The sequence below is a fragment of the Lagenorhynchus albirostris genome, chromosome 11 (genome assembly GCF_949774975.1).
Source record: "Lagenorhynchus albirostris chromosome 11, mLagAlb1.1, whole genome shotgun sequence".
Lineage (NCBI taxonomy): Eukaryota > Metazoa > Chordata > Mammalia > Artiodactyla > Delphinidae > Lagenorhynchus > Lagenorhynchus albirostris.
This window is the reverse complement of record NC_083105.1, coordinates 42,829,596-42,851,571: the sequence shown is the minus strand read 5'-3', so window position 1 is coordinate 42,851,571 and position 21,976 is coordinate 42,829,596. Positions and strand designations below refer to the sequence as shown.

General features: G+C 39.8%; 2 protein-coding genes across 5 annotated transcripts in view; one reads left to right on the top strand and one right to left on the bottom strand.

Moving 5' to 3' along the window:
* Positions 1–367: 367 nt before the first annotated feature.
* On the top strand, positions 368–19,572 carry GLIPR1 (GLI pathogenesis related 1). The gene is made up of 6 exons (XM_060165270.1): positions 368–663; positions 1,465–1,710; positions 10,900–11,012; positions 15,022–15,107; positions 17,927–17,953; positions 18,053–19,572. Exons 1-6 carry the CDS (start codon positions 472–474, stop codon positions 18,205–18,207), a joined length of 819 nt encoding a protein of 272 aa, XP_060021253.1. The 5' UTR covers positions 368–471; the 3' UTR covers positions 18,208–19,572.
* KRR1 (KRR1 small subunit processome component homolog) overlaps positions 18,988–21,976 on the bottom strand; it is a 19,784-nt gene continuing 16,795 nt past the window's right edge. For all 4 annotated transcript variants that reach the window (XM_060165265.1, XM_060165267.1, XM_060165269.1 and 1 more), the window contains 3 exons: positions 21,011–21,088; positions 20,808–20,901; positions 18,988–19,300 (listed from right to left, as the gene is read on the bottom strand). In XM_060165265.1, the coding sequence (XP_060021248.1) occupies positions 19,158–19,300; positions 20,808–20,901; positions 21,011–21,088 (315 nt within the window). In that variant the 3' untranslated portion in view covers positions 18,988–19,157. The remainder of the gene's footprint in view (positions 19,301–20,807; positions 20,902–21,010; positions 21,089–21,976) is intronic.

Here is a 21,976-nt window from a genome sequence, read left to right as displayed (position 1 = left end):
CATTGTGAATGAATTCTAGGTCGAGCGATGATGTTAACCAGATATTCTAACCACGGTGTGCTGATGTGACTCCAAAAAAAATGTTTTTAAAAAGTATTTGGCAAGACCTTTATTGAAATAAGAGATGTTTTTGTTTAACCACCAGAACCTCAGTAAAAATTGGGACTATTATTTCTGGAGATTCCAGAACTTCCTTTGGAAACATCCCCCAACTCAAAAGAAAGTCTGATGTAACCTCGTAAAAATCCATGTTGCAATAGGTGCTGTGTCACTGAGAACCACCGAAAAGACAGGGTTAAGGGCACAAAACGAGCTGCAAACCATATATGGAGAAACCCTTTTCTTCACACTTGTGATGAACTCATGTTCTGCTTTCCGTTTTCTCAAAGCTGAAGTCGACTGTGCTTTGTAAAACCGGCTCACCGACCCTCGGGACCTGCAGTGCCTCTGGATTCCAGCCTCCGGGTCTCCATGCCAGACAGTCTGAGCATGCGAGTCACACTTGCTGTGACACACTGGATGCTCTCTGTGGTCTCCAGTTCTTCCTCTCCAGCAAATACTTTGCCAGATATCGAAAATGAAGATTTCATCAAAGACTGTGTTCGAATGCACAACAAGTTCCGATCAGAAGTGACTCCAAAAGCCAGTGATATGCTATACATGGTAAGAAAAACATGAGGGCTTGTGGCAGAAGTCAGTCAAAAACAACTAATGTGGATTGATTTTGGTGGTGAATCCTTGGTAATCCTGACCAGTGCTCTTGCGGTGATGAAGGTGTGCTTTAAATTCACCACCTGCGATCAAAACGAACCCAGTTTCTCTCTGCATACTCAGTTCTTGTTATAAAGCAAGTATGTTTTACTTCTCTTTTTGGACACGTCCTTTGCACACGTCCTCAGGTGCAATTTATGTCTCTTTTTTGCCTGTTAATTTTTGTGAGGTTTTTTTGGTTTCGTTTTTTGTCTCTAAGTTGACTTTTTTTTGTTGCCGGCAGAGTACTGACTGTCTCAGGGAGGCCGCAGGGCGTCTGGGGGAAAGGCTAGGATTTTGATTCAGTCAGGCTTGGGTTTGAATCCTAGGTCTGTGGCTTTGGCCTGGTTTTTTAACCTTTCTGAGCTGCTTACGATAGGGGCTATCGTAGGTATGAAATTACAGAAAATATGTGAAACCAGCATGTTATTTTGCAACATAATAGACCTTCAGTGAAATGTTGTTCTGTGTCACTCACTTTGATTCTAAATTCCTCGAAACTAGATTATCATGTCTCCCACTAACGCTAGTCAAAACTTGAAGACCACAATATGATCCTCCACATACGGAGGACCTACATGTTCGTGGTCCTTCTCCATTCTGGACATCGTGCCTCACCTCCCATGCAAATTCCCACTTTGCTCACTGCGGTTACAGCGTTGGGTAACAGGCTCCATTCTTGACCCTCCTAGTGTTTCGTATTTATTTCTGCAGACTTGGGACCCAGTACTAGCCCAAATTGCAAAAGCATGGGCAAGGAACTGTCAGTTTGCACACAACATACAGCTGAAGCTACCCCACAAGCTGCACCCAAATTTCACTTCACTGGGAGAAAACCTCTGGACTGGGTCTCTGTACCTCTTTTCTGTGTCTTCAGCCGTCACAGACTGGTACAACGAAATTCAGTACTATGACTTCAAGACTCGGAAATGTGACAAGGTCTGTGGCCATTATACTCAGGTAAGTATCTGCCTTATATTCTCTGGAAGCCGTCGTTTCAAGGGTGAGGAGAAAGCTGGAATCTGGTGTTAACAAAAATATAGAGTAAGCTAGTGTCCCTGTAAATATTAGAGAGTAGGGGTTACAGGCTTACTTTAAAAATAAATAAATGGAGGGCTTCCTGGTGGCGCAGTGGTTGTGAGTCCGCCTGCCGATGCAGGGGACACGGGTTCGTGCCCCGGTCCGGGAAGATCCCACATGCCGCGGAGCAGCTGGGCCCGTGAGCCATGGCCGCTGAGCCTGCGCGTCCGGAGCCTGTGCTCTGCAACGGGAGAGGCCACAGCAGTGAGAGGCCCGCGTACCGCAAAATAAATAAATAAATAATAAATAAATAAATAAATGGAACAGACTTCAATACCAGAGGAGATAGTGCTTGAAGAGTGTAGTTACATGGACATAGGTAAAATGTGAGGCCCACCAATCTGCACAGCCTTTGAATAATTTTGATCACACCTGTCTTCCCGTGGTATTTTGTGCCATTTGTGAACAATCAAAGGACCTTATGAGTAAATGGATTTATTCCAGGTACGAGTTCTCTAGGAAATTTGAGTCAATTGTTCTGGGACTATAAAACTGGGAGAAATAAGCCTCTCAGACAGAAGCATCAATAAGAATTGAAGGGGACTTCCCTGGTGGTCCCATAGTAAAGACTCTGTGCTTCCGCTGCAGGGGGGCATGGGTTCGATCCCTGGTCGGGGAAGATCCGCATGCTGCGCAGTGTGGCTTAAAGAAAAAAAATTGTGGTAATAATAGTTGATGCTTCCATATCCTCTTAGTCTTTCAAACATGGACTAAGAATCTATGATGTGCCACATGAAGACGAAAAAAAAGTCCCAGACCCAGTGGAGAGGTCAACATATAAATTTGTACAAATAATCCTGTAGCTACCCTGTACCCACATCTACAGTATTAGTGTCAATAGCCACATTCAGAGCTTCTCGATGAGATTTTTTCTTTCTTTCTTTCTTTTTTTTTAAAATTCAAGCTGTTTTTGGCTTCCTAACTCTAACTCACATTTGCAACATGGTGGAAACAAATCCCTAGGAAAAGTCTTCTATAATCTTCTTAATATGCTGCCTCCCTATACTGGCCACATTTTATTTATTTTATTTCCTGGCGGTCCTTGTCAAACCAATAACTAAAAGTAGTGAACCTATGTTTGACTGGTTTTAACGTAGAAAAAAATTGTTGAAATGATGTCTGAGAGCAAAAGCATTTCTAACAAGCCAGTTAACTTGGAATATTAGGTGTTTTTAAGAGCAAAATGTTGGTAGAAAAACTCAATATAGTTCAGCCTTATAAAGATACTGACCTCACTGGTGGTGGTATAGATGAAACACGTTTGGCACAGTTACAGGAAATTGTTATAATGAGAGGGAAAGGGTTGATGTCAGTGAAATTTTCATCTTAAGGTTATTGTAATCAAGGAGGAGCTATGAAATCATCAGTAGGCTTGGTCCCTTTCTTGGAAATATAAGTAAGGTCTCCCCTAGACTTGCCCAATAAGCCATCAATTTTGGTTTATATTAACAAATAAACCAGAAAATAAATTTCATTGGATTCCCACAAATCCTAAAGGGCAAGAAAGCTAAATCCAGAGTGCCTACAAGCGGTATCTGGTGCCATTATGCACTATGGTATTAATCTCCAGGAGTAATTGTCAGTCTGAAGGTGCTGACTCTCAGTCAGTGTTTAAGCTTCTCCCCTATTCTAGGCACTTTGTAAGGTACAGGTCATGCGTTTTAGTCCAGACTCCTGAAAAAACAGAGCCTGAGATAATAGCTTACGTGCTAAGATTTTACTCGGGAGTACGATCGCAGAGAAGTGAGAGGGAGGAGAAATGGCTTGTGGGGCAGGGAATGAGGGACACAGCTGGGAATGGCCCCTGACCCTTAGGAGGTGACTTTTATTTGGAAGAGACGTGTGTAAGTGGATGTGTTATAGCGTATAGCTAGTGCAGCTCGGAGAAACTGACAAGGTGCCATGGGAGCAATGGGGACAGAGCAACTGACCTGGCCAAAGGGAGGTATGGAGACACAGGACTTGTTCATACAGCAGGAGACATGTAAGTTGGTTCTTAAACTGAGTGAGAGTTTGTCAAATAAAAAGGAATGTAAAAAGAACTCCAGGCAAAATTAACAAGGTGTAGAAGGTGTACAATGTGTACAAATGAACTTGGCATTTCAGAAGAATGGCAAGCAGCTTAACCCACCAAATACACAGTAATCCAAAGACTGTTAAATTGACAACAGTCTCCTAAACCCTGCAAGTTAAAAGATACTTCATGTCCATCATTCCAGGAAGTCAAAACAAGAGGAGGAAACTTCATTATATGTCATAGAGGCCTGAGATCTCAGAGATGGCCCTTCCCAAATTAACAGAGCTTACTTGTAAATCTTCCTCTTGCATTTAGGGGAAAAAAAAGAGGGCTAATATTTGGGACATAAAACATTTCCTAAAATCCAGTTCCTTTCAGACAGGTAGCAGAGCCAAAGTGAGTGATCCTAACCTGTTCTCTTTAAGAGACCACTACAGTCTACCCCCCAACTCAAATGAGGGAGAGGATGTCCAGGGCCCTCTGGGTCTGGGAAGAGACAGCACCAGCAACTACTTTTTAAATGAATGTGGTACTTCGTTCTCTACATGTAAGATCTCATTCAACTCTCACCACACACCTCTAAGAGATGCTATTATCCATAGATGAATAAACAGGCCCAGAGGGGTCAAGAAGTTGTTATCCCAGTGTCATTTAGCTAGTAAGAGGAAGAGTTGGGATTCAGATATAAGATATGTTGCTTATCTAGTAAAGTAATAGTACTTAGTAGTCATTGAACAAAGTTTAGGTTTCTTCCATGAGCTGTTTTTCCATCAATTGGAAGAAGGCTCTGACAGCTTGATTGAAGACTTCTTGTTTTTATCCTTGCAAGAAATCTTGCTAGGAGGTCCAAGATTACTCAGTTGCCATTTTAAATTCATGCTGGAAATTACCTCAAGTGGGTATTTATAACTTCCCACTTAACCCTCATGTTAATTGTTAATAAAAAGCAAGCTATTTTCAGATTTTGGCCAGTGAGCAGTGGTTGTACAGAGTAAAGACAATAGATTCAGATGCATTTTTTTTTTTTTTTTTGGCTGCATTGGGTCTTCTTTGCTGTGCGTGGGCTTTCTTTAGTTGCGGCGAGTGGGGGCTACTCTTCACTGCGGTGTGCAGGCTTCTCATTTCAGTGGCTTCTCGTTGTAGAGCATGGCCTCCAGGTGTGTGAGCTTCAGTAGTTGCAGCACCCGGGCTCTGTAGTTGTGGCATGCGGGCCCTAGAGCGCACGGGCTTCAGTAGTCGGGGTGCGTGGGCTCAGTAGTTGTGGTGCACAGGGTTCAGTAGTTGTGGCACACAAGCTCTAGCTGTGGTGCACAGGCTCTAGCTGTGGCGCACGGGCTTAGTTGCTCCGTGCATGTCCACTGCATTGGCAGACGTATTCTTAACCACTGCACCACCAGGGAAGTCCCCAGATGCATTATTACTTCATTAAAGTGTGATATTTCTTGACATGTTAACTCAACGCTTTAGTTCTGTCTTCACTAGAGATTTCAATTGTGGAAGAATTCTGGTGTATTGATATGGAAGATTATTTAGCTTAGATATTTTGTTGCCGACAGTTCATCTTTGTAAAGTTTGGGAATAGTTTGACTTAAAAAGCTGGGCGGTGGACTCCTCTGGTGGTCCAGTGGCTAAGACTCCACGCTCCCAATGCAGGGGACCATTTTAAATTCATGCTGGAAATTAACCTGCTCAGGGAACTAGATCCCACGTGCCGTGACTAAAAGATCCCGCGTGCCACAACTAAGACCCAGTGCAGCCAAATAACTAAATAAATATTAAAAAAAAATAGCTGGGTGGGCAGCAGCTCAGGTTTGATAGTGCTAATAATGCCCACTAGATGGCACTATTGATCTCATTTCTTTTTATCCCCACCCGTTGAAATTTTTATTTTTACACCCTCCCAGAACGAACGGAAGTGTGCGATGTTTCAGTTTGTCTAGCTGATTTTGTACATGTTGCATATTACTGATAATGAGTCAGATGGACTCATACTGAGAATTGAAGAAAGGGGAAGATGGTGTATAGGGGTTGTTAGCTAGAAGGAAGAGACATGCCTGCCCCCACTGGGTTGGGTTCCCCAGATGCAATGTTTTTGTTAGGTATAGTTTCCTGATTCTGCTAAAAAGGAGAGCACTCTGGAAGCATCTTGCTTAGGGCATGGACTGTCCTCACAGCACTTTGTGGTCAAGTAGCATTAAGTTCCACCCCTCATCTAGGAAAAATTGGGGCAGTATGTATTTATAGATTTGTTATGAGGTTAAACATGTTGCATGTAACATGCTGAACACTACCGGCCACTAGGAAAATTCTCAGTGAGTAGCTCTTAATTTTTTAAAATTCTTTTTGTTTACCATATGAAAAAATGAAAACATGCAACAGGAATCTACCTGATTAAAAAGAAGTTTCAAAAGTTTTAAAGCAGAAGAAAATTAGTCATAAGAGAATAAAACATGAACATCTGCTGAGAGCTTGCTATGTTCCATAAGCTGTTCTAATCACTTTCTTATTAGCCCATTTAGAATGTCAAAATAAGCCTGTGGAGTAGGTGGTGTTACCCTCATTTAATAGATGAGGAAGCTGAGGCCAAGGTCACACAGTGGGTGGCTGAGCTGAAATATAAACTTGGTCTTTGTAACCCCAGAGCCCACAGAGTTGAACCCAGAAACTGAATGCCCATGAAGCTATTAAAAAGAGGCCAACTTGAATGGATGGATAAACTGATAAATCCATGCAATAAATATTACTCGGCAATGAAAAGGAGAGTGACTAGTAATGAATTCAACAACATGAGTGAATCTCAAATGCTTATGCTTAGTGAAAGAAGCCAGATTGAAAAAGCTACATTTAAACTGATTCCACTTATGTAACATTCTGGAAAAGGCGAAACCACAAGGACAGAAAATAGATTAGTGATTGCCAGGGGCTGGGGGTGGGAGCTGGCCACAGAGGGGCACAAGGGAGCTTTTGGGGAAATGTTCTAGGTATTGAATGTGGTGGCGGCTGCACAACTACATGCTTTTGTCAAAATTCATAACCTAAAACGGACGGCCTCTATGTTAATTACAACCTGATTTAAAGAGAGCCCAAGTAAAACACAAGACGAACGGTAACTAACATTTGCACTGTCTTGGAAAAGAGAGATCAGAAATGTAAAAGAAAGTAGAATAAAAGAAATAGCATAAAGCATTAAGTGTGCGTGGGAGGAACCCAAAGATTAAGAGTACTTGACACTTGAGATACAACACTGGAGGAAAGTGCTCGAAGACCAGAGGATCAGAATATAAAATGATTGACTCAGGCGATCGTACTCCCAACATGGCCCATTAGCATGCATAAGAATCACCTGAGAAACTTGTTAAAATAGAGAAACCTTTTCGCTGAATAATGTTCCAATATGTGTGTGTGTGTGTGTGTGTGTGCCTGTGTGTATGTGTGTGTATATAAATATACTACATTTTCCTTAAGGAAATCCTGTCATTAGCATGGATAGATCTACAGGTAGTACGCTAAGTGAAGTAAGTCAGACAGAGTCAAATACCATATGACCTCATTTATGTGTGGAATCTTAAAAAAAATAAAACGAACTCTTAGAAAACAGATTGGTGGTTGCCAGAGGTGGGGGATGAGTGAAATGGGTGAACGTGGTCAAAAGGTACAAACTTCCAGTTTTAAGATAAATAAGTCCTGGGGATGTAATGTACAGCATAGTGACTAGAGTTAACAATACTGTATTATGTATTTGAAAATTGCTAAGAGTGTATCTTAAAAGTTCTCATCACAAGAAAAAACTTGTAACCATGTGTAGTAATAGGTGTTAACTAGCTATTGTGGTGGCCATTTTGCAATATATACAAATACTGAATCACTGATTCAGTATTGTACACCTGCAACTAATATAATTTTGTATGTCAGTTATATCTCAGTTTTAAAAAAATACAGATTTCAAGGACAATTCCAGTGACTCTCATGCAGTAGGACTGAGATGGGCCCAGAAATCTGCATTTTAAACAAAGCACCCCAGAGGAAGTCACTTTGAGATGCAGTGAATAGAAATGAAGAAATATAAAAGTAAATACAAAAATGATTGGGAAATTAAAGTACAAGCATCAAACCTGAGAATGAATGGCCATAAAACTAGGTGCTCTCGGGGAGATAGAGGCCTGATTTACTTGGTTACCTGGAGTTCCCTGCAGGGGATTCCAGGGTGTGAGATGGGAAGGGAGACACCCCACCTCAACCAGGGAGGGCCGTCCTTCACCAAAGGAGAGCACTGATCCTCTGTGGGAGACCAGTACCTGCCTCCGCAGCTCCTCCCCAGTTGTCACACAAGGAGGAGGACAGAATGGAAAGTGTCCCGGCCCCGCCCCCCGACACTGCCCAGCCCTCCCTAGCTCCTCCCCCACCTCCTACTCCATCCATGAGCCTTGGAGGAGCTGCCTCCATCCTAACCCTCTTCCCCTACTCTACACTCTCTCCCCAGAGAGCTGTTCTTAATTGATTTTTTTTTTCTTTTTTTTTTGAGTAAATTTGACCTTTTTCAGCAGACACACCAGCCTTGTCTCAGTTCTGTGAGTCTTTCCCACCTCGGGGTTGGTTCGCACAGGTGTGCCCTCTGCTGGGAACCTTCTCTGGCCTCCCGGACCAGCTCACTTTCAGCTTCGGCCTCACTAACTCAGAGCAGGATCCCTGCTGTAAACTCCCTGAGCGCCCCTTCACAGAGCTCAAAAACCCTAGCCTAATGGTTTCTTGACTGCTTTTCTCTCCATTTTGTGAAGGCACCCACTGGCTCCAGCTCATTCATCTCCCTGTATTTGGTACAAGTAGTCACAAAGTTGCTAAATATATATATACATATATATATGTAAAAATAATTTAAAATTCTATTTTGTATCACTGTAAAAAGGAGTGCATTTAATTGCTGGCTTAAATCCACACTAGATTTTTTTTTTTTTTTCTTGTGATACCCGGGCCTCTCACTGTTGTGGCCTCTCCCGTTGCGGAGCACAGGCTCAGCGGCCATGGCTCACGGGCCCAGCCGCTCCGCAGCATGTGGGATCCTCCCGGACTGGGGCACGAACCCGTGTCCCCTGCATCGGCGGGCGGGCGGACTCCCAACAACTGCACCACCAGGGAAGCCCCCACATACTAGATTTTTAAAATACTTTACTTTTTTCTTCAGCCTTCTATTACAGCAAACAGTCTTAGTTAGGATGAGCTGTGTAATTTGTGTGGCCTAATGCAAAATGAAAACGTGGATCCCCTTGTTCAAAAATCATGGGAAAAGTACCACTGAAAGTGCTAAAATGCCTGCAGCACTGAATTAAACCAGGTATGGGGCCCTTCTGATCACGGGGTCCAGTGGGACAGCACATCCCTCTCCTGGAAGCTGGCCCTGTTCTTGCTTTCCCTCCTATGCCACTAGCCACTCCCTTTCAATGTTTTGCTGGCTGTTTTTTTTTTCTTTATCCCATGCTCTCATTTAGTTGTTTATTATCTTTGCTTACAAGATCTAATCCATTCCCACGTCTTCCAGGTTTATGTCTCGAGCCATGCTCTGTCTTCTGACCGGCAGATGGTCGTCTGACAGGCATCTCAAGAGTAGCAGGAACTGAACAGAACCCCTTGTCTGTGTTCCCACCCACTTCCTCCTTCCCTCATTTTCCCCGTCTCAGCAAATGTTGTTCAGACCCAAATATTAACTTGATTTTTCTCTCTCCCTCTTACCCCACCCTCAAACCAAAAGCAAATTCTTTCAGCTTTACCCCTAAGCTGAACCATGAACCTGGTCAATTCTAGGGAACCCCACTACCATCACCGAAGTGAGAGTCACCATCTGCTCTTTCCAGTACCAGTGAAGCAGTCTCCCGAATTCCCTCCCTCTTTTCACCCTTGTTCTTCTCAGTCCATCTAGTTTAGCAGCCAAAGTGACCTTCCTAAGACCTGAAAAAGGGACTCTCCCTCCCTCCACTACAAGATTCCCCATGAGCTGCTCCTCTCTGACCTCATTGCCTGTGATTTTCCCCAACTCCTGGATCCCAGCTCCGCTTGCCTTTATTTATTTATTTTTGGCTGCGTTGTGTCTTCGTTGCTGCGTGGGCTTTCTCTAGTTGCGGCGAGCGGGGGCCACTCTTCGTTGTGGCGTGCGGGCTTCTCCTTGCGGTGGCTTCTCGTTGTGGAGCACGGGCTCTAGGCGCACGGGCTTCAGTAGTTGCGGCTCACGGGCTCTAGGCGTGCAGGCTTCAGTAGTTGTGGTAAGTGGGCTCAGTAGTTGTGGCTCACAGGCTCTAGGTGCACGGGCTTCAGTAGTTGTGGCACATGGGCTCCGTTGTTGTGGCTCGCGGGCTCTAGCGTGCAGGCTCAGTAGTTGTGGTGCACCGGCTTAGTTGCTCCGCGGCATGTGGGATCTTCCCGGACCAGGGCTCGAACCCGGGTCCTCTACATTGGCAGGTGGATCCTTAAGCACTGCGCCACCAGGGAAGCCCCTCTGCTTGCCTTCTTTCTGCCACTCTTGCACGCAAGCAGACTCCACGCCAGGGCCTTTGCCCCAAGGGCTCCCTCTGCACGGATGCTCTTCCTCCATCAGTTGGTCTCCTGCATGTTTTGAGCGCTGCCTCTTCATCATTCAGGCCTCATCTCAAATGCTGCCTCCACACTCGAGACGCCTTCCCTGCACATCCAAGTGAAAGCAGCCCTCTTTCTCCCCAGCAGTCACTCTCTATCCTGTTAGCCTGTTTTATTTCTTCATTGCACTAGCTGTCAAAATTAGCTTAGTTATTATTTATGTTTATCTCTCTCTCTCTCTCTCTCTCTCTCTCACACACACACACACATACACATACACACACACACACACACATACACATACACACACACACACACACACACACACACACACACACACTTTCCAACCAAATTCTGACTACCTAAAACTTCCCTGGCGGTAACTGCTTTGCCTAAGTAGAGTTAACATGCCTGTGTTTATGAAGGCCTAATCATACTCAAGTGTTCATTTTAGTATCTCTCTCTTCTTAACAATCTGTATTTTCTTTCAGATTGTTTGGGCAGATAGTTACAAAGTTGGCTGTGCAGTACAGTTTTGTTCTCGAGTTGCTGGCTTTGAAAGTCTTCGCAATGGAGCACATTTTATATGCAACTATGGACCAGCGTAAGTGCCCAAATTAACCTCTTTCTGGGAAAAGAAAAAAAAAACTATTTTAAAAGTATTTATATTCATTATAGAAAATAAATCTGGGTAATAAAAAAAGTTTAAAAGAGAAAATTAACGTTACCCTTAATTACTCTGCCCAGAGATTTACTCCATTTACACTGATACCTTTTTCTTTGTATGTGCATTTGTGTTTCTGTCTGTGTGTACACCTTTATAAACACTACATAAACACACGAACACATTTTTAAGAGTAGGAAAACTAAAATGTTTTCAGGGACATAGATTAATTGGATATTGTAATAACACCACAAGATGGGAAGATTAATATTCCATTTAATATTTATTAACTTATTAAAAACTTTTCAAAGCAGAACAAAAACCCACTCTGAATTGAATTTCTCAATTTATATAACTTATTTCATTTACTTTTGACAGTTTTGTTTTTGAAACAGACATCATTTTTCTCCCTTTGGAAAATGGGAAGACGCATGACATTCTCCTCCCACTTCCTTTAAACTTATATATGTGTACTTATGCATCGTACACATACTTAGAAAACTGAGATGATGGAAATACACATTTTCTATTTTTTACTTAAAATTACATATGAGCATTTTCCATGGCACTGAAGTTTTAAACAGATTACAATAATTAAAAACAATGCCATAACGTTTGTATAAAGCTTACTATGTACTAAGCATAGTTCTAAGTGCTTCGCATATATTAAACTTATTTAATCTTCATAAAATGTCTGTAAGTTCTACTATTACCCCTGTTTTGCAGATAAGACAGCTGAGGCCCTGACAGGCAACCAAGGAAACGAAAACTTCCTACTTCTTTATTGGGCAGAATACTTTAGGTCCCTTTGTCTTTCTGTGTTTTTATTTTATTGAAGTATAGTTGATTTACAGTGTTGTATTAGTTTCTGGTGTACAGCAAAGTGATTCAGCTATACACGTAATAGTTTGCATCTGCTAATCCCAAACTCCCACTCCATCCCTCCCTGACATCCCCACCAGCTCTTGGCAACCACAAGTCTGTTCTCTTTGAGTCTGTTTCTGTTTTGTAGGTAAGTTTGTGTCATATTTTAGATTCCAAATACAAGTGATAGTATATGGTATTTGTCTTTCTCTTTCTGACTTACTTGACTTACTTTGATAATCTCTAGATTCCTCCATGTTGCTGCAAATGGCATTATTTCATTCTTCTTTTATGGCTGAGAAGTATTCCATATATATAAATACACACCACATCTTCCATCTTCTTTATCCATTCATCATAGATGGACATTTAGGTTGTTTCCATGTCCTGGCTATTGTATATAGTGCTGCAATGAACATTGGGGTGCATGTATCTTTTCGAATTATAGTTCTGTCCAGATATATGCCCAGGAGTGGGATTGCTGGATAATATAGCAACTCTATTTTTAGTTTTTGAGTACCCTCCATACTGTTTTCCATAGTGGCTGCACCAATTTACATTCCCAGTGAGGGAATGTAAACCCTCACTGTTGGAGGGTTCCCCTTCCTCCACACCCTGTCCAGCATTTATTACTTGCAGACTTTTTAATGATGGCCATTCTGACCGGTGTGAGGTGGTACCTCATTGCAGTTCTGGTTTGCATTTCTCTAATCATTAGTGATCTTGAGCATCTTTTCATGTGCCTATTGGCCATCTCCATGTGTCCTTTGGAGAAATGTCAATTTAGATCTTCTGCCCATTTTTTGTTTTTTTTTGTTGTTGTTGCTGTTATTGAGTTGTATGAACTTCCCTTCGTCGGTTGCATCATTTGCAAATATTTTCTCCCAGTCCATGGTTTGTTTTTTCGTTTGTCTATGATCTCCTTTGCTGCACAAAAGCTTGTAAGTTTGATTAGGTCTCATTTATTTTTGCTTTATTTCTATTACCTTGGGAGACTGTAGATATCTTTGTCCTAATCATTCCCATCTAGACAAAAGTCAGGCCTTTCCAGTAGCATGTTTCTCCCAAGATGAATTCTATTTCCCTAGAAGTCACAACTGCCTTGTTTTTAGCTTGTTTTTGAAGTAGCAATTTTCCCCTCTTCTTTAAAGTATGGAATGCACAATTAAAGTATGAAGCAGCATAAATGACTGCATCAAAAACATTCTAGAATTTAACGACTCAATGAGTACTGTGCTTTTTAACAATGAAAGATACTCCAGTGATTAATGTCCATTTTGGATATCTTTTATAATTATCAGAATCTCTACTATATTCCTTTGACTATTTTCCACAGGGTAACATAAGCAGAAGGGTAAATTTGAGAGTAAATTTGAGACAACCTAAATTAATTTGGAGCCAAACGAGATTTGAACATATCTTTTTAGTTGGAAATGAGGTTTTAATAAAAAGTAATGTCTCAACTCTGAAAATTAACGCATAGTATTAAGGGAGAAGTGTCCATGAACTTGGATTAGAAAAAAGTTACATCTTTTTCAGTAACTTCTATTGAAAGTAATGTTTATGAAGATAACACTCCAATCATTATCAGCAATAGCTGTGACTGTACAGCACTACCTGTATCTTTATCACAGATATGTTCATATCACTTTGTAGTTGCTGCATCTCTCTCAAAATAGTTTTTATCACTACCTTGAAATTACTGTAATTATTAGACTCCCTGCTAGCTCTTACCTAATACTTGAGAAGTACATATTAGTATATCACAAATATTTTTAACATGTTAATAACTATTTCAACTTAATTTGTTTCCTTTATAATCCTATGAACTTTATTTTCGGTATTTTTAAACTATTTTGAGAAAGGGCCCATGCGCTCCACCAGGCTGCCACAGGGTACATGACATGAAAAAGTTAAGAACTCCTTTCCAAAAGTAGAGTTCCAAAAAAGATTAGAGCAATGGCAGGTTCACTGAAATAAATGTACAGCCTTTCATCATTACTACTCCAGAGATATTCATGGGGATATAAAATGTTTGGTTATTATTTCATTTTCTAATCTGTGATCTTGGTCAATTACTTACATTCTGTGCCTCAGCCTCTAGCTATGGGGATTAAAAAAATTATAGTATCTTCCTCATAGGGTTATTGTGAAGATTGATTCATTCGAGGATACTCAGAACACTGCCTAGGGCACGAAGAGTATTCAGTAATTATTATCTATTATTCATATCACATCTTTTATGTGAAAACAAATTGCATTTTAGAAACTACCCCATATTTCTTATTTTATATATATATATATATATATATATATTTTTTTTTTTTTTTTTTTTTTTTTTTTTTTGCGGTACGCGGGCTTCTCACTGTTGTGGCCTCTCCCGTTGCGGAGCACAGGCTCCGGACGCGCAGGCTCAGCGGCCATGGCTCACAGGCCCAGCCGCTCCGCAGCATGTGGGATCTTCCCGGACTGGGGCACGAACCCGTGTGCCCTGCATCGGCAGGCAGACTCTCAACCACTGCGCCACCAAGGAAGCCCTCTTGTTATATTCTTTTGGAAAGCCCTTTCCCCAGCCAAATGGCTCCCATCCAATAAAAACTATGGAGGTTTGCTAGACTGAGGAGAACAAAAATGTGGGTCATGATGGCTTTTCTAAGACGGACAGTTTTTTGGATGGCAGTGATCACATAGGCCAGACAGTAAGTAGAGGGAGTACTGCTCTGAAATCAGACAAATCTAGGTTTCGTTCTGACTCTGACATCTGTACCTTGTGATTTTTGGCAAGTTACTTTATTTTTTAGAGGATCTGTAAAATAGAAATAAAAATAACTTCTTCCCCGAGTTGTCTTAAGAATTAACTGAGATGATTAAGACATAGGTTCCTAAACACAGGCACCTAGAATGAACTCTGCAAATATTAGCAGGCTTCCATTTCTGCTTCCCCCTCTCCTCTTCTCTTCCCAACCCTCTGAATCTGCAGGCTTTCATCCTAGGATTTAGCCAAGGACCATAATAAATTGCAATTGGGAAAAAAAAAAAGGAAACCAAAAACTCTCCTAATGGACAGTTTTCCTCTACTTCACAGAGGCAATTACCCAACCTGGCCATATAAAAAAGGATCCACATGCAGTGCCTGCCCCAGTAACGACAACTGTCTGGACAATCTCTGTGGTGAGTAAAAGGAGCAATCTACCAATAATACAATGTGTTCAAAACTCTTGTAACTTTCTACAGAGCTAAGAATGCAAACGTTTGCTTTATCCTAACAGCTGTTTTCAGGGAAAGTGGCATCAGGGTTGCAATCAAACCTGGGAATGAATATATGGTTCAAGAGAAATTTAAAGAAGCAAATAATATTCTTTAGTTAGCGCTAATCAGACAAACAACAAACGACTCTGATGCTGGGAAACTGTAGACCCAAGATTTGCTAATTTCAGCAAGATCAAAAATTTGTATAACAAAGTTAACCAAAAGAATTCTGAATTGTGTGATACTACCTGTCCAAGCACTCAAGACTTGCATTTTCATCTTTAGAATCAGATAAATAAAGCTGCAACGTGGCACTTTTTACTAGTTAGACAGCATTTAATGAGGAACAGTGTAGGCCAATGAAGCTACATTTCCAAGGATGTTTTACATAACTTTGAAATATTAATACACAATTGGCCAAGAGTCTATTTATGGTTCCTGTCCCAGACACATTCCTTTCCATCTCAGTATGTTTTTTCTTTACTTTTTGCCATGGTGTGAAGGAAAACCTCAATCAAGCTACTGCAGTTGTGCAAATCCTCTAGGACTTTTGTGTCCAGATCTGTAACTAACTGAACCCCTCAGGGCTGCAGGGCTGGGGCGGGGTGCTAGGAGCAGAAGGAGGGTAGAGTAGACTGAGTTTAACTGCATAAATTTTTGTTTGGCCAAAGTATTGCATTGCTTACACATTTCCTAAGGTCCTTTCCGGGTTTAAAATTATAAAATTCTTTTCAACTGCTTTTCCCTTCCTCCTGATTTGTAAACAGTGAGTTCTCATTTTTACTCCAGCTACAGAGACGCTTTTTCTACCAGCTTTCTGAGCCAGTCATTTCTCTCCAGTTCAACCATTCTTTCCCTCATAATTAGTTTTGTTTAGAGAACTCACTAACATGTAGCCATAGTGCAACAAATCCCTTCTCAGAGCACCAATGTTAACTGAATTTTTCATGTTACTCCAACACTACGAAAGCATGTCTTTTTTTTTTTTCCAAGTTAGACAGTATGACGTAAGAGTTAAAACCACAGATTTTAGCGTTCAATTTCCAGTTCCACCATTGTGACGCTGGGCAAGTGTCTGGACCTGTTTCCTCATTAATGAAATGTAGACGGTGGCACCTCTTCACAGGTTTCGTGAAACGAATGAAAAAAAATTATATCTAGACCAAGTGCCTGGCATACAGTATCACTCAGTAAATATTATCTATTATCCCCAAATTCATCCTTCCTGTAATCTCAGATCTTGAGTTTACTCTTGGTATTTTGGTGTCTTCTTTGTGCCCAAGTTTTAGATGATATGTTTTTATGCTCATGAACAAGACTCACTCATGCTTCTTTAGAATCTCTGATGAAAACTGAGACAATAATTTTAAATTATGTAAAAAGTAATTTAGCTGTTGCCACTGGTTAGCTGTCTTTCCCACTAGACTCTGAATTCCAAACAGGCAGGAATTATGCCTGTCTAATTCAACTTTGTAACCAAAGTGCCTAGTCTAGAAAGCAAATAATTGCTAATTTGCATATTTCCTTAAAAAAATCATTCTCTATAAAAATCTAGACAGTAACACCACCACCAGCACAATGATAACAAGAAGAAAACTGCTGGAGTTTTAGCTTTTAATCTTAGAGATCTAGCCTGAAATGGTCTCTAACCTTGTGGGATAAAATTCAGAAAATTAAGGCTGTAGTCCAATAATGAAAAGCCCCTGGGCTCTTAAGAGAGACAAAGGAAAACGCACGCTAATTTGCAGGAGGGTAAGGGTTAGAGGATAAAAGCTTTTATTTATCAGATTTTGTCTCTGACAAATTGTGGCAAACACTGGAGGAAAAAAATCCCTTTGTGGTCTCCTAGATACTGGTAGGTTCAATAAATACCAATGGAGGCCAAATCAGGATGGTTTTGCAAAATGTGCTGGGCACACCAATGGTACACAAGCTGATTTTTAGCTAGTGCATGGATGACATTTGTTTCAATGTTCAAAAGTTGAATGTTTAACATTTAAAAAAAATATATATGTAAGAAAAAATGTAACTAGCAAGCATATCATACCTTGATTTCATGGATATAACTGCCAGGAAAAGTTAAAGAAGCGGAAGCTTCGTCGCAATTCACCACAGCAAAGCCCAGTCAGTCACAGGTATGATGACCAGGGATGCTCACGAGTACCAGAGGGTCAGCTCCTTGATGGATTCCACCATAGGAGTGCAACAGCAGCTGGCATAGAACCGGTGTAAAAGAGGTGTCTGACCATTTAAAAAGTATAAAGGAGGCTATGGCAGATGTGGAATTCTCTTCCCAGTGCTCTGAATGTCAAAATCTTAATAAAGCTCAGTGGAAGGAGAGGAGTAAATATGACTTTGATATCCAAATGCCCTACTGATATACTAATGACTGGAATGTATGAGAGAGGCCACTGTCTCTTCATTACTGACCATAGATAGTATCATTCTTCTCAGGAGAAACTTACTTTCAGGAAAATATTTTAATAAATTGCTCACACTGATTATTACTAATACTTATTTTTAATTTTTATTTTAATTGCATTTATTTTATCTGCCAGTTACATTATGTAAAATGATTTTCCATTTATAGTAGTGGTATATAAAAAGTTTATATATAAAGGTTATATAAACAAGTTGATTGAAACAGTCAATGGTTATAATTAAGAGACTTGGCTTTTTAAAAGAAAACAAAAGCCTCACCAGTATCTATTCTTTTAATTCTTTTCTTTCTTATTTTGTAGCTAACCCACAACGAGACAAAGTGACACGTATGTATATAAACCTTAAATTGTATAAGATCTATCTGAGCTATGTTACTGCATTATGAGGAATAACATTTAAGAGTATATTTTATATTTGTTTCACAGGTTACTACTCTGTTGTGTTTCCAGACTGGCCAGTATTTCCACGTAACAGATACACATCTCTTTTCCTCATTGTTACTCCACCAGTCCTAATACTGAGTGTTATAATTATCAGTTTGGTCAAGCACAAATACCCTCATTTAGTTCTTCTGAACTAATACAATCCAGGGGGGGAAAAAGCCTCATTCGTACATGGCTTTAAAAAATAAAATTGGGTGTTATTTCTAATTTGCAGCAAACCCTTACTCAAAAGAAATGGTTCAATTTCCTAACATTAGAAGGTAAACTCATCTTTACTTTCCACTTTTTATGAAGAAGCATTGTTTTCATGCTGCCACAGCTGTGACTTTCAGTGAGTAACCTACCCCCCGTGTGCCTTAGCTTCTGAATATGTAAAATCAGTGAGCTAGATTTAGGCGAGTCCTGGCCCTCATCAGTAAAAAGCGTTTCTATGTAACCTGTTGCCTGCTGCTTCAACTCCAAATATCTGGTTTTCCCTGTTCTCTTGCAAATCTGATGTCTTTCTGGTTTACTACTTCCTCAGACTCATATTGGAATAGTAATGGAATTAATTTAAAAGGCCTTGCACTTTTGGATTATGGATTACCCTTGGAACAAAATGTAAAATAAGATTACAAAAAGGGATAAACCTAAATGTTTACTTGTTGCCATCAGAGCACTGAAAAATCTATTTTCCTCAAAACCAAATGCTGGGACGTGATTATATTTAAAGACTAACCGATGGCCTCAGACATTGGATTTGATGGATAATTACAGTAGCTACATTGCAAAAATCTTTACATAAACAACCTTAAGAATTACCCCTAAAACCATGCCTAGATAAAACGTGCCTGGAATAGATTAGGTGCAATGCATATAAACACAGATATACCACCTTCTAGTATAAAAATTTTCAAAAAACATGGAGAATACAATAATTTATAAAGAATTGCTGTTTATGTAAAGAACAAAACAAACTCAGAAAAAAGTGATCAGGGTATTACTTCTCAGGGATAAGGCAACTAATGCCCTAGTATCTCAAAATCCTTTACAAAAGGAGATAGCTTAATAAATTCTAGCTCAGGGATTTTTGTTTGTTTTATGTATGTTACTTTTTTTTCTTCTTTTTCTTTTCATCTGCTTCCATTTTAAGCTTAACTTCTTCAGCTGTAAGGGCTCCCAGTTTCTTACTCTTCGCTTTCTTAACCTTTTCCTTGATGGCTGCCACATCAATTTTAGTTTCAGTAGAAGCTAAATAAAAACAATACATGTAATTCTTTAGATTATACCAAATAAAACAAAGAATACATATATAAGACGATAATTTCAGAGTACTGTTACAATTGAAAGATCATGTTATAAGATATAAAACACTTGCTTAAAGGAAAGTTAGAACTTTCTTCTAACTAGGAGAAAACAAAGTACTTTAAAAATACATTAGTGAAAATATACACGAAAATGGCATTATACTTTAACTATTTGAACCAATTACTGGATTCAACTATTAAAATTACATTTTTTCCCTTAAATTGTTTTAAGATTCTTTTTTCCATATTGGAACTTTAGAGTATTCCTTAAAAAACTTAGTTTTCCGAATATTCAATTAATGACTAGTAGTATTTCATTTAACAAGATTTTGATAATAAAGACCATAATCTGAGAGTATCTGGAGGTCCTCCTAACAGAACCCAACCCCATGTATTTAACACAAAAAGTGTGAACAAAACAGAAAAGCAGTGGAAAAAAACACAACCTTTTCTTATTATTTAAAGAACAGCACTCAGGACATAAAGAACCACAAGATAAAATGTCATCGAACAACCCAGCAACTTGAGAGCAGACTTAAAGCCTCCACTAGAGTGGAATAGCTACACCTTAATCAGTAATAAACTGAGATTAAACTAGCTATTGAATACCTTCAGAGTACATAACTGACAGATTGTACAAACTAGAAAGTATAATGCTTATGATATTTTTATATAACCAAGGATCTGAATAGTAGAATACAATATTTTTAAAGCTGTTAACACTGATATAAATTAACAAACTAGTACTGTTACATCTAGCTTTGACCAACAGGTCATGTGCAATGCTGCTGGGTGACCTCCCTCCCCTCACTGTGCCACTGACTACTTTGGAGAGTTACCTTACAGAGGAGTACACGTGTTACTAGTGGAAAAGAAAATGCGAAAGAGGAGAAGACGGATCAAAATGAGGCTAGGAATGAGAAGAAAAGGCATCAGCGTGTTTTCTCTGAGTGTCTTTAAAAGTCCCTGAGTAAGAAAGATCGTCCTGCTATTTTGTTGGTGTCTTTTAGCCCAAGTGATGAGAAATCCACGTTAACCATACAGGAATCAAATTTGAAGCCACAGATCACACAAGTAAAGAAAGTACAACTTTTGATAAGCTCTTTTTAAAGGGCATGATAGCAGAGCTCAGGGATCTTACTGTTTTATTTTTACAGAAGATTCACTGCTCTGGTTTATATCTTTCACAACAGAGTCCTTCCTCAGCACAGCGGTCAGGAAGGGACTGTCAATCTGGGATACTCTTAAATAAGCATTAGCTGCTACTAAATTATAAATTATCTCAGTCACCACCGCTTTTCCCTAGGATTTGTGATTAATGAAATGCTAAGAGAATTGATGAAACGCATGGTTATTTCTTAACACTCAAAGAGCTTCAGACAAATCCACTATGGGTTTACTTTTCCTCTAACAGACTTACAGCATACCAAGAGTTGGAAAACAAGCATTACCTTCCTTAGGTTTCACAACTGGTTTTTCTTTAGGTGGAATAAACGCTTTGTTTCTTTCCTCTTGTCTCCTACTAAGAGCTTCTGCTTGTTTAGCCTACATCATTAAGAAAAAAAACTACATTAAAAAACGCTTTTGTAGTTAAATAAGAATTCAAGTATCTATAAACTTTGCAACTAGTGTTGTAAGCTAGACATGGTCTTACCTTTATTGCTTCCATTTTCTGTCTCCTCTTTTGACTTGCCTTCAGAAAGTATTCACCAGTAGCCAATTCTTTATCAATCTGTTGAAATCAGTATTTACAATACATCATAAATAATGTAGATGAGAAGTCAATTCCTAAGAAATTAACAGTGACCTTGAGGTAAAGACAGTGGGGTCAAAACTGATTACTCTATAAAGGTAGCAACATAAAAAGAAGGAAATGTCCTCTAAGCTGAGGGGAATATATATGCACAAAAGCATGTAGGTAGGAAAGTAGGTGATGTGTTCATGGAATACACAACAGACTGCTTGAGGTGGGGTGGAAGGTCAATGATTCAGAAAAGTGTGAGAGGAAACTGGAAAGACAGTTTTGGGGAAGCATGAAGAAACATGAATGACAGGTAAGGGAAGTGGGATATGACTGAGAAATGACTAAAGGTTCCTGAGAAGAGTGAAGAGAGCAAAGTAGCACTTTATGAAAGGTACAGAAGAAAGGAGAAGAGGTAAAAGGCTGTTTTTAAAAAAAGGCTGCAGCATACAAAATGAAAAGCAAGAACTGTCAGGATGTGGAGACTAAGTACTAATTTGCAGTAGCAAATTCATTAAGTAGTCAACATATAATTAATTGGTCTACCTAAGGCAATGTTCTACTAAACTCTAATACTAAGCTCTCTACACTTCCTAACTCACTTAATCCTCATTAACAATTCTTTGAGACAGGAATGATCATTATCCCTATTTTCTGTACAAAGAAACTGAGGCATGGATGGGGTTAAATAAATTATGCCCATAATTACATAGCAAGTAAGTGACAGAATAAGTCAAATGAGACATCGCTGATTCAAGAAGCTTACAGTCATTAAAAAAAAAAAGATAAAACGACAACTACTTACAGTACAGGGCTATACAAAATAGATCAGGTGTTACAGAAGCATGGTTTAGTAACTGGAATACTCGCTTTCCCCCA

What these genes read in the sequence shown, in the direction of transcription:
- GLIPR1 (XM_060165270.1), top strand. Translation starts at nt 472, where the DNA reads ATGCCAGACAGTCTGAGCATGCGAGTCACACTTGCTGTGACACACTGG. An exon ending in ATATGCAACTATGGACCAGC is followed by an intron (nt 11,013 to 15,021) that starts GTAAGTGCCCAA and finishes TCTACTTCACAG; the next exon opens with AGGCAATTACCCAACCTGGC. An exon ending in CTGTCTGGACAATCTCTGTG is followed by an intron (nt 15,108 to 17,926) that starts GTGAGTAAAAGG and finishes CTTATTTTGTAG; the next exon opens with CTAACCCACAACGAGACAAA.